General features: G+C 33.3%; 1 protein-coding gene across 1 annotated transcript; it reads left to right on the top strand.

Annotated features, from left to right (window-relative positions):
- Positions 1–3,768: 3,768 nt before the first annotated feature.
- On the top strand, positions 3,769–12,814 carry chkb (choline kinase beta). Its single transcript, XM_073850392.1, has 11 exons — positions 3,769–4,438; positions 5,378–5,486; positions 5,683–5,796; positions 5,976–6,109; positions 7,752–7,856; positions 8,504–8,562; positions 8,711–8,795; positions 8,894–9,002; positions 10,008–10,102; positions 10,227–10,308; positions 10,919–12,814. Exons 1-11 carry the CDS (start codon positions 4,125–4,127, stop codon positions 10,973–10,975), a joined length of 1,263 nt encoding a protein of 420 aa, XP_073706493.1. The 5' UTR covers positions 3,769–4,124; the 3' UTR covers positions 10,976–12,814.
- Positions 12,815–12,887: the final 73 nt, after the last annotated feature.

Below are 12,887 nucleotides of genomic sequence, written 5' to 3'. Positions count from 1 at the left end.
ACAAAATTTATAAAATATACTGAGAATAATGTAGGTGGTGCAATGGAAGGCCTAAAACTTGGCTTTTCTGGTAATTGTGTTCAACAATAACAGCGTTACCCACACAAACACAATCACACTAATGCATTATGCATAGAGGGTTTCCGGGTTTTAGCAACAAAACTTGCCTAATTACTTCTCAAAGCAAGCCCAAAACTAGCCCAATCAAGTTTTAGAGGGGGGTCCCCTGGGAAAAACTCTGTGGAAAAAAAAAAGAGTCAATGGTTTAACCAGTAAAATCATTACAAACTAAATTTGTAATGGTTTTACTGATTATAATGAGATTTGTATTGGTTTAAATGGAAACTGTGGACCCTGTGGTTCTCTACTGGTAATTGGTCACCTTTTATTGGTGGCTTGTTAAAACCACAAAATTCTAATGCAATATGTCCTAAATTGCACCACAGAAAAAAAACAATTTTTAAGTAGTGGAAACCATTAGAATTTCTGTGATGGTTTTTATTTATTTATTTATTTTTAGCAGGGGATTATGTTCTGGGGGGTAAAATACACATTTTTGTGGGGGTTCCCCTAGTAAAATTTGCATTCCAGGGGCTAAATATCACATTTTTTGGGTCCTTTAACCTGTAGACAACCTGTGGTGACAGTGTTAAAGTAACCCGATTTCGAGGCAACACTGCATTACACTAAAATATAGATCCTATAGATTTACTATTCAGTATATGAAAGGTGATAAATAATAAAAGAGAAAAGAGAAAATAAATAAATACTTTTAAAACAAAATTGCACTTTAAAAGTATGCATATTGCAACGTTACATGTATTTTTGTATGGAGGACCAGGAGTGCCACTTAAAAATTAGGAATCAAATTAAATTTAATAATTCAAACTAGGGCTGCAACAACGAATCGATAAAATCGATAAAAATCGATTACTAAAAGCGTTGGCAACGAATTTCATAATCGATTCGTTGTGTCGCGCGACGCAGAGACATTTGGTTGTTATTATATATATTTAAAAAAAATTGAGCGCAGAGCGGAGTGGACACATTCAGTCTCTCTCCCGCACTGATGCCAGCAGAGTTCGGCGCCTCATAAGCTGTGTTTCCATCCAAAAATGCGAATTTAACTTATGCGCAAAACTGGAACATTTGAGCATAAAGCACCGCCGTTTCTACATTATATATATATATATGCTGCCCCGATTTATATCAAACATGTTTGATATTTAAGCCTACTATGGCTAGCGTACTTTCACAGCAGCCAATGCTCGATCGCAAAACAGCTGCTGTACGGGTCGTTGGATAGTGGAGATGGAGAAAACTACTTCTATAGTTTTTGTAACACTGTCTGTCTGTATAATGTGTCGAAAACATACCACAACCGTAAGGAGAAAGAGGAGCTCTGCTGAGGTGAAATCGTCTCAGTTTTGAATAGGGCTGTGACGGTGGCACGTTGTTTTTTATATATAGCCTACACTTCAGTCAGCGAACAAGCAGCCTAAAAACACTAAAGTAAATCAAAGAAATAATATATTTAATTAAGAAAGTAGCCTAAGAGTATTAAATAGGCTATTAAACAAACATTCCTTGTAAAAATGTCCGACAGCTCATCAATTTTTGGCCGACTGAATTTCCAGTCCGACTCTCTTTTTTTCTCTTTCTCTTCCTCATTACACAGCTGCTGTTTTTAATAGCAAAGTGATTACATTTATTTTCGTTCCTTTAGTTTATAAAGTTAATTTAGAGATATATTTGGAACACTTTTTGTTTGTTAAATTCAATTTTTTGTTTTTTAAAGTTATACCTAGCAAACAGCGGCAGAAAGATCAAAAGCCTGCTTAATTCATCGCGATTTAAATTAAAATCCATTGATATAAAAAAACTTAAAACATATCAAAATATTAGTTTAATCATTCAATCAAGATAATTCCAAAGTTTGTGCGGAGAGAAGCGCGCTCTGCAGGGCATGGAGACGCCAGTGCAATGTGGAATTTCTTTTTTGCTCATAAAGGTAAGAGTAATTACCACCCGGGCCGGAACTGTAAAGGGTCTACCTTAGTTTGTGTGTACTAACAGTATCAACAAAATGTGCTCTTAAAGAAAACAAACAGAATAGGCTTGTTATCTTTGGTTTAAACAGGAGCGCTTCACAATAATTAACCGAAACCCATGTAATTTCCTCACAAACACAATATCTAGAAAGCTTTAAATTATTATTTTACTATAAAACGAAATAATTAAAGTCGAAAACAAAACTCTTTCATTAGCTAATCCATAAAGATGCATTAGGCATTAATGAGCAGATGGCAGGATCGTCAATTTCATCTTTGCAACACTGAATCAGAAAATACTAGTTTATTAATAAGTAATTCGAATATTTTCTTAATTTTTGCCTTGACACATTCATGGTAATTACTTTTGCTAGGGCTTTGAGGCCAGTTTTGCGTGCATTTGAATGCGGAACTCTTCCAGCTGGTCGCTGCTGATGGCAGGACACTAAACACCGCCATGGCAGAATGAATGTAGCAGAAAGTTAGTCAAGTTGTCCCGTTCCAGCGTGCAAAGTCACATGACTTTTTTAATGCGCACTGAGGAATTTAATTTGAGAGGCTTCTTGATGGGAAATGCAGCATGTACACCACAGCAAGCCGCTGTCTTGACGGATAGTAATTTTAGTTTATTTAGTCTATATATTTGGCAGATGTAAAGCATACATGTGTATGTTTTTTGTGTTAGTCCATTTTTATTTTATTATTATTATTATTATAACAGTTCAAGGAGCAACATGTTCGTGCACTTTCTAAAGATTTTAGTTCTGTTTTTGAATAAAGGGTTGTAAATCTCTTGTTTTTTTTTTATCCGATTCATCGATTAATCGAAAAAATAATCGACAGATTAATCGATTATTAAAATAATCGTTAGTTGCAGCCCTAATTCAAACTTACAAATTTATATGAATAAATAACTTTTTCAATTGACAAATTTATATATATATGTGTGTGTGTGTGTGTGTGTGTGTTATAATTTTATACTGCTAAAAAAAACTTTGGGACCCTGGACCACAAAACCAGTCATAAGGGTACATTTTTAAAACTGATTTATCATCTGAAAGCTTTCCATTGATGTATGGTTTGTTAGGATAGGACAATATTTGGCCAAGTTACAACTATTTAAAATTCTGCAATCTGAGGGTGCAAAAAATAAAAAATAAAAATATTAAGAAAATCACCTTTAAACTTCTCAAAATTAAGTTCTTAGCAATGCATATTACTAATCAAAAAATAAGTTTTGATATATTTACGGTAGGAAATGTACAAAATATCTTCATAGAACATGACTTTTACTTAATATACTAATGACTTTTTGGCATTAAAGAAAAATCGATCATTTTAACCCACATAATGTATTTTGGCATTCCTGTCTATGCTACAAATATACCCGTGCTACTTAAGACTGATTTTGTGGTCCAGGGTCACATTTTACAATATTTACAGTGAAATTATATAGGCCTATTCTATATATTTTAGTGTTAAGTTAATATATTTTAATGTAGCATTTTACTTTTTTATATACTGACACAGCGCACAGTGCTTACCGAACTACACTCCCCAACACTCATTGTAGTCATAATAGAACTGACCAATCAGCACTCTGACTTTAAGGCGGCGGTACTGAACGTGCGTTGCGTGCCGCGGTATCCAAATCTGATTGGTTAAAATAAACGTCAATCTTCTTAAGTCAGTCTGCACTGCAGTGACAACGCAAGCGGTTACTTCACAAGGAAGTAGTGCAAGTTAAAGTGGGAAGATGTTTTATTAACAGCCTTTACAGTTTGTTAATACGTCTGCGTATTTAAAAAAAAAAAAAAAAAGGTCATGTGGAAAAAATAGCTAGTAATTTTCCTAATTTTTTAACCCAACGGTTTCCTCTCACCATAAACGGTGTTCGGTTATCGCAAGCGAATAACGTTAACTTAGATGGTTCATTGTGAGCTCGCCAGTGGTGCATGTGCGTTTATTCACGCTCAGTTAATGCTGCTTCTGGGGCGGATAGGTGTTTTTGCTTACAGCGGTTCGGTTCTCTCACTCTCTTTAAGGAGCATTTGATTTCTAGCTCGTAAGATCATGAGTTCGGATCATAAAGTGAAGTGCATGAGTGATGGAGCTGGAAGCGTAGGCAGATGCGTTAAGGATGAGGTGGATTTGGACAGACCTGCTAGCGGAGACTCGCTGATGGTGGCCGAAGAGAGACATTCGAGATCTGCCAGTCCCCGCGGTGTAAACGGCGATGATGACTCCGAAGCGGAGTCCCACCAGGACGGCCGTAACGTGGATGTGGACGCGGATACTAGAAAGAGGGCGTTCATCTGGTGCCGCGACTTTCTGTCCGGATCATGGAAGGCTATATCGGAGCATGACTTTCAGATCAAAATAGTCAGGTGATCAAACTATTTAGTAAAGGTCTTATAGATGTTTAGGTTTCAAAATGATTTTTTTATTTGGATATATTATAATATAATTTGGATATATACATCCACACTGCCAGTCAAAGTTTTTGAATAGAAAATTTGTAATAGTTTTTAAAGACGTCTCTTCTGCGCAAGCCTACTTTTATTTGATCCAAAGTGCAGCAAAATTGTAAAATATTTTTACTATTTAAAATAGCAGTGTTCTATTTAAATATATTTTAAAATGTAATTTATTCCTGTGATTTCAAAGCTGAATTTTCAGCATCATTACTTCAGACTTCAGTGTCACATAATTCTTCAGATATCATTCTAACATTATGATTTAATGCTCAAAAACATTTATTAGTATTATGTTGAAAAATGCTGAGTAGAATTTCTTCAGGTTTCTCTGATGAATAAAACAGAAAAAAATAGAAATCTCTTGTAACATTATTTGTCTTTGTCATCACTTTTGATCAATTTAAAGCATCCTTTCTAAATAAAAGTATTATTTTATAGAATCTCTTAGGTAAAAATGCTTACTAGGCTTATTTCAGATAAGTGCTGATCTTTGGATCTTATTCTATCCATCAAATAATCTTGAAAAAAAATTACATAACTGTTTTAAATATTGATGATAATAATAATAAAAAAGGTTTCTTGAGCAAATCAGCATATTAAAATGATTTCTGAAGGATCATGTTACACTGAAGACTAAGGTAATGATGCTGAAAATATTTTAAATGTTTCAAAATTGTACTTTTTTTCCTGTATTTTGGATCAAATAAATACAGGCTTGGTGAGCAGAAGAGACTTCTTAAAAAAACATTAAAAATGTTCAAAAAAACATATGCAGCTATGTATTATGTCATTTCAAACCATATTATAAATTATACATATGTATAACACTGCTTTTGTTTGTGCCTACAGTGGAGGCCTCAGTAACCTGCTGTACATGTGCAGTTTACCTAATGATGTTCAGCCCACTGGGGTTGAACCTCGACAAGTTCTGCTCCGTATCTACGGGGCCATTCTACAGGTGTGTCACCCTGACCATATTAAATGTTAAGTCGACTAAATATGCTGTTGCAAAAGCTGATAAGCTGATAAGAGTCTTGGACGAGATGTTCATTGCCCAGTGCTGTTGAATCCCTAATGTCATATAATACACATAATAATCTAATTGAGCTTTGCTCTGTTTGCTAATATGCTTCTGTCTCTATGTTCACAAACAGGGAGTGGATTCTATTGTTTTGGAAAGTGTGATGTTTGCCATTTTAGCAGAGAGAGAGCTGGGCCCACGTCTCTATGGCATTTTCCCAGAAGGCCGTCTAGAGCAGTACTTGCCTGTGAGTCCTGAATAAAAAAAAAAAACAGATTCCAGAAATAAACCATTAAACACAGTTATACTGAATAACGCAGTCAAGCTAAACTACGGAGATGATTTGCATACCTTACTCATAGATCAAATATTTTTCATTCCATTCATAATCTAAGAGTGATAATCAGATGTGTTTCTCTTTCACAGAGTGATCGCTTGCGTACGGAGCATTTGGGGTTTCCAGAGATCTCTGCTGAAATAGCTAGTAAAATGGCACGATTCCATGGAATGGAGATGCCATTTAACAAGGAGCCCAAATGGCTCTTTGGAAACATTAACCGGTAAAACTCACACTGTCATATATGCGATCCTGGACCACAAAACCAGTCTTAAGTAGTACGGGTATATTTGTAGCAATAGCCAAAAATACATTGTATGGGTGAAAATTATTCATTTTTCTTTTATGCCAAAAATCATTGGGATTTTAAGATCATGTTCCATGAAGATATTCTGTAAATTTCCTACTGTAAATATATCAAAATGTAATTTTTGATTAGTAATTGCATTGCTAAGAACTTCATTTGGACAACTTTAAAGGTGATTTTCTTTTGCACCCTCAGATTCCAGATTGTTAAATAGTTGTATCTCGGCCAAATGTTGTCCTATACTAACAAACCATAAATCAATGGAAAGCTTATTTATTTTGTTGACATTTCTGACTGGCTTCAGGGTCCAGGGTCACATATTATAGAAACACTCAGTACCTGTCTCAGTAACTCAGAAACCCTAACCCTATCCCAGAATATGCAGATTGTTATTCATACCTGAAAACTCTAACTATCAAAATATTAGCTAATATTACTAAACCAATGAGTTTGGGAATAGTTGTTTTAAACAGACATTCTTGCAATTGTAATACAGAAATTACAAGCTTTAATTACTCTGTTTACCTCAAGAGTAACAATGTGTCCCATATAATTAATGGAATTAGTGTAGATAGTGTAAGAAATCTGCCTTAATACACTACCAGATTTTTTATGTTTTTTAGAAAGAATTCTCTTCTGCTCACCAACCCTGTATTTATTTGATCAGAAATGCATCAAAAGCAGTAATATTGTGAAATATTTTTTTTACTATTTGAAACAACTGCTTTCTATTTGAATATATTTTAAAATGTAAATAAAGCAACATTTTCAGCATCATTACTCCAGTCTTCAGTGTCACATGATCCTTCAGAAATCATTCTAATATGCTGATTTGCTGTTTAAGAAACATTTATTATTATTATTATTATTATTATTTATTTTTTAAAACAATTGAGGACATTCTTTGATGAATAAAAAGATCCCAAAATCAGCATTTATCTTAAATAAAAAGCTACAATATAAAGCTTGGAGTCATTATATGGAAAGCTTATATATTTTTGTTAAGAAATTACTTTTATTTAGCAAGGCTGTTTTAACTTGATCAAAAGTGATAATAAAGACATTTATAATGTTACAAAAGATTTCTCTTTCAGATAAATGCTGTTCTTCTGAACTGTCTATTCATCAAAGAAACCTGAAAAAAATCTACTCGGCTGTTTTCAGCATAATCAAAATAAAATGTTTTTTAAGCAGCGAATCAGAATATGAGAATTAGTTCTGAAGGATCATGTGGCTGGATTAATGATGATAAAAAATTGGCTTTGAAATCACAGGAATAAATTACATTTTAAAAAATATATTAAAAAAACAGTTATTTTAAATGCTAAAAATATTTCAAAATTGTACTGTTTTTGCTGTACTTTCTCAAATAAATTCAGGCTTGGTGAGCAGAAGAGACTTCTTTAAAAACATTTTAAAAATCTTAAACTTTTGACTAGTAGTGTACGTTTATGTAAATATATTTAAATTAAGCTGATGGTGGTTTATCCCGTTTGCTGTGTATACTGATGTTGGCATCAGTGTTGAAATGACTGTTTGTGTTTATTCTTCTGAACAGGTATATGGAACAAGTTAAAACAATAAAATTTGTGCGTGAAGCTCACATCAAGAAATTTAATAAGCTAATGAAGTATAATCTTCCTGAAGAACTGGAGAATCTAAGGTGAGAAAAGATTTTTTAAAAAGCTAAAAGGCCTAGGTCATTGAATTCATAGAGCATTGAAATGTATAGGGTTGCTAAGATTACATTTTTTTTAAACCGAAATATTACTGCAAGTTAAAATAACTCTTTTCTGTTAATAAATTGTAAAATTTGCTTATTATAGTCAGGATTCTTTCATGAATAAAAAATAACTTTTGATCCAGTTAATGCATCCTCGCTGAATACAAGTATTAATTTCTTTCAAAGAAATAAATCTTACGGACCCCAAAACTGTTGAACAGTATTGTAAGTGTGTTTGTGTGCTGCCACCCTTAGCCCAGTTCCAGGCCTCAATGATTAGGCACAGTTACAGGAAGCTGCATTCTGTGCATACTCAGCTTGCTTGGTCAATCACACACACACACACACACACACACACACACACACACACACACACACACACACACACACACACACACACACACACGACTGTAACTTTTCTCAGAATTAACTCTTTGTCTACTGTGTGTGTTCCTGTCCATTTATGCAGTTTTTGCTTAACAGGCTTTTAAACTGAAAACAATCATTTTAAAAGCAGTTTTATAAGAGCAATATGATAAAGTAGCTCCTAATCATGTGCCATCTCTCTCTCTTTTTCTCTCTGTCAGGTCACTGCTGGCAGCTACTCCCTCTCCAGTTGTGTTCTGCCATAATGACGTACAGGAAGGTAAAAGATATCATATTCGCATTCATACACGCAGTCCTGCCAGCTGCCTAATCTGGTGATCTGATACGGGTCTGTCAGTCACTCTTGTGTTGTACCATTATGCAACATATCTGCCCTTTCACCTGTAAAATCATATTTTGTTCTTCAGGCAATATCCTCAGGTTGGATGGCCGGGAGAATTCGTCTGACAAACTAATGCTTATTGATTTTGAATACAGCAGCTATAACTATAGGTAAAACCACCCTATGTAAAATACATGGGGTTAGCATTTTATAGTTTGTTATTAATGCAGATTTGATAAATTCTGAATTTGGTCTGCTCTGAATGCAGAGGCTTTGATTTTGGGAATCATTTCTGTGAATGGATATATGACTACACATATGACCAATGGCCCTTCTACAAGGCAAAGGTGGAGAATTACCCAAACAGACAACAGCAGGTGAGTCACAACACACTACAGCCTATCAGTACTGGTTTTAATGTTACACAAGATTAGACAAAGAAAAAAACATAACAAAGGTCAATTTATAAATGGTCAATTTATTTCGTTTATATGGATAATGCGTTGTTAAGGACTTTATGATTAAATTATAAAAAAAAAAAAAAAAACACTATTCCCAGAATTCAAGAAACATTATTATTATCAATATTTAAAACAGTTTAGTAATTTTTTTTTTCAGGAGACTTTGATAAATAGAAAGATCCAAAGATCAGCATTTATCTGAAATAAAAAGCTTTTGTAACATTATACACTATATCATTCAAAAGCTTGGACTCTGTATAATTTTTTACTATAGTAATTAATATTTTTATTTAGCAAGGATGCTTTAATTTGATCAAAAGTGATGATAAATATGTTTATAATGTTACAAAAGATTTCTATTTTCAGATATATTTCGGATATTCATCAAAGAAACCTGAAAAAGTTCTACTCAGCTGTTTTAACAACATCAATAATAATAATAATAATAATAATAATGTTTTTTGAGCAGCAAATCAGAATATTAGGATGATTTCTGAAGGATCATGTAATGTAATGATGCTAAAAATGTAGTTTTGAAAGCACAGAAATAAATTACATTTTAAAATATATTTAAATAGAATGCAGTTATTTTAAATAGTAAAAATATTTCTGCATTTGACTGTTTTTGCTGTTCTTTGAATCAAAAAAATACAGGCTTGGTGGGCAGAAGAGACTTCTTTAAAAACATTAAAAATCTTACTGTTCAAAAGCTTTTGACTGGTAGTGTATGCTGTCATCTAGTGGAAAAGTGTGGAACTGACATGACATAAAAAGTGTGTCAAAGGTTATCACAATAACTTTCCAGAGGTCAGCAGCCGGACTATTACAGTGTTAATATTTAACAGCATTAGAAATTATATACTTTTAATAATGATATTCCTAAAAGTATTATTTTAAGCCTGTTTGTGCTTTGTTTTTCAGCTACATTTTATCAGGCATTATCTGTCAGAAAGGGGAGGCGTTGCACCTGCAGACCAAGCCAGGATAGAAGAGGACATAATCATTGAGGCAAACCGGTATGAATCAGACTTCTATTGACATAACATGGGAAAAGCACCACTGTGTACCATTTAATGGATTTTCACCTTTACCTAGTAACCTTTCTCTCTGTTTGTCTCAAAATCACATGCACACAAACAGGTTTGCCCTTGCGTCTCATTTCCTCTGGGGTTTGTGGTCCATTATTCAAGCCAAGATCTCCAAAATCGAGTTCGGATACATGGTAAACTATAAAAAAGTATTGCAACACACACAAACGGGTTAAAAACCTCACAAATGTTTTTTTCTAATACTTGTTTGATTCATTTTAATTTGCATGTCAGTGATGGCCAGTATAGTACAGCAGCTAAATTATGTAATTATTCTCACATTCATATAAAATTTCTAGTTCACATTACCCATGATGAATGCGCCTAAATTCTGAGAGCTCAGTCAAACAGAATCACAGTTATGTATACAGTAAACATAAGTATGTACAGTCAAACCAAAAACTATATAAATAATATTTTATATTTTTTTACTAGTGGGTGCAGGATGTGGGTTCATTTATGTAAGTGAGGATAGCAAAATAAAGTAAACTGTGACATATTATACCCAAAAGTTCTTCATTCAGTGGACTACCAGTAAAATTGAGGACCAAAATTTTGATTTACATAGCTTTCTATCAAAGCTATCTCACACTGTCAAGATGAATCTGACACAGTTTAACTATAAACTATAGCGAATAAACTGTGATAATGTGAGAAATGTTAAAGGTGTCTGAACAGATTTTGGTTTGACTGTATACAGAACAATTTCTCATTTCTTTTTCTATCCCTTTCGTTTTTCCCCAGGACTATGCACAGCACAGGTTTGACACATACTTCAAACAGAAGAAGGACTTTTCCTAAATTGCACTTGCAGAATCATTTTTGCATCACCTATTTTTTAGGTATTGATTTTTTTTTTACCATTCAGGAAAGGGCACAGTACAAAACAATTAAAAATGTTCAATAATGGTTTATGCTGGGGAACATTAAATCTAAAAAAACACAAAAAAGGCCAAAGATAAAAATAAAAAAAAGTCCCTGCCTTAAATTCACATTTTGTAGGGCTTTAAAGGAGTAGTTCACTTTCAGAACAAAAATTTACAGATAATGTACTCACCCACTTGTCATCCAAGATGTTCATGTCTTTCTTTCTTCAGTCGTAAGGAAATTTTTTTTTTTTTGAGTAAGCATTTCAGGATTTCTCTCCATATAATGGACTTCTATGGTGCCCCCATATTTAAACTTCCAAAATGCAGCTTCAAATGGCTCTGAACGATCACAGCTGAGGAAAGAAGGGTCTTATCTAGCAAAAAGATGTGTTCTGAAATGTTTGCCTCAAAAAACACAATTTCTTTACGACTGAAGAAAGAAAGACATGAACATCTTGGATGACAAGGGGGTGAGTACATTATCTGTAAATTTTTGTTTTGAAAGTGAACTACTCCTTTAATGTGTTCTTGTCCCTTCCAAAAAAATTTACAAAGCAAAAAGTGACAAATTTTCTGCAACTAGAGAGGAAAATTTTTTGATTGAAACCTAGATATGATTCATTCACCTCTTCATTGTACAAGGCAAACTGTGAAATTAATTTTGTCATCTCATTTATAATAATGTAACTGCATTCTTTGAATATTTAATGTGTTTACATTTTATCTAACTTGCTTGTGGTGAACATTTATCTATTAATTCTATCAAGAATCAATCTGTCCATTATATTTACTGTTAAGCACAGGGTCCAAATGATGTCTCTTCACGTTTGTATCCTAGTTTCATATGCAACGTTTGTTTGCCCTGTCATCTAAAAAACAAAAACCGCATAATAGCTAAAAAAAAATAATGCGAAATTATATTGCATCCGTCTCTATATTTACATGCTGTGAATTGCATTGCACATATTTTTTTTAACCTCAGGAGTCCTGATGTTAATTAGTTTCAGAATAGTACATCAATTACTCAAAAAGGAAAAAAAAAAAAAAACTCAAAGTATTAATAACCGGAAATAATGTTTCAAGAGCTATGCTTTTTTGTGTACTTGGGATTTACTCAGTCTTTGCTCTGGCATATTGATATACAGCAATAACAGTTGTCTATACATTTGTATAGTTTAAATACAGTCTGAACTGCACATTAAGGAAATGCCACCTCAAGAACAGACGTTTAAGCACTAAACTAATTGCCTTTTGTCCCATTTCTCAACGTAGATTTGGTTTTATGTAACTGTGATTTTCTGTTTTACTTGTTTTATGCTTATTTATATTTTTTACTTGTCCAAAGCAAGTATTCTATACTTTGTTCGGTTCAAACAAATGGTAAATCCATCTCTGTTTGAGTCTTCAATTGCCAAGTGGGAAAAAAAAGAACAATACAAATCAAGGACAGTAGCGTTATACAGTGAATTAGAGGGATCATCATAAGAATCATAGTATACTGTTAGAATCATATTGGGAGCATTTGAATGTTCTTGTAGTTGTCTCTGTTCACGGGCAAAGGAAACATTGAGGACCATGAACGCTTTAGGCCAGGCATTTTAACATGCTCCCAATATCATTGTTGATATTGAATCTGTGATTCTTAATATTAAGTTCAGAAGCAATGGCACTGTTAAAACAAATGTTAATTTCTGATTTTTCTGGTATGTTTCCTTTTGTTCCTATGTAATGCAGACATAAATTAATTTTGCTCATTAAAAAGTCATGCTGACATGGTGTGAATTTTAATTTGTAGTAGTAACTTGAAGGTTAAATATTGTTACAAATTCAGTTCCAAGTAATGG

This window comes from Garra rufa, chromosome 11 (genome assembly GCF_049309525.1).
Source record: "Garra rufa chromosome 11, GarRuf1.0, whole genome shotgun sequence".
Classification (NCBI taxonomy): Eukaryota; Metazoa; Chordata; class Actinopteri; order Cypriniformes; family Cyprinidae; genus Garra; species Garra rufa.
The sequence above is the reverse complement of the archived record's forward strand: the minus strand, read 5'-3'. Positions and strand labels throughout refer to the sequence as shown.

What these genes read in the sequence shown, in the direction of transcription:
- chkb (XM_073850392.1), top strand. Translation starts at nt 4,125, where the DNA reads ATGAGTTCGGATCATAAAGTGAAGTGCATGAGTGATGGAGCTGGAAGC. An exon ending in TACAGCAGCTATAACTATAG is followed by an intron (nt 8,796 to 8,893) that starts GTAAAACCACCC and finishes CTCTGAATGCAG; the next exon opens with AGGCTTTGATTTTGGGAATC. An exon ending in ATAATCATTGAGGCAAACCG is followed by an intron (nt 10,103 to 10,226) that starts GTATGAATCAGA and finishes GCACACAAACAG; the next exon opens with GTTTGCCCTTGCGTCTCATT.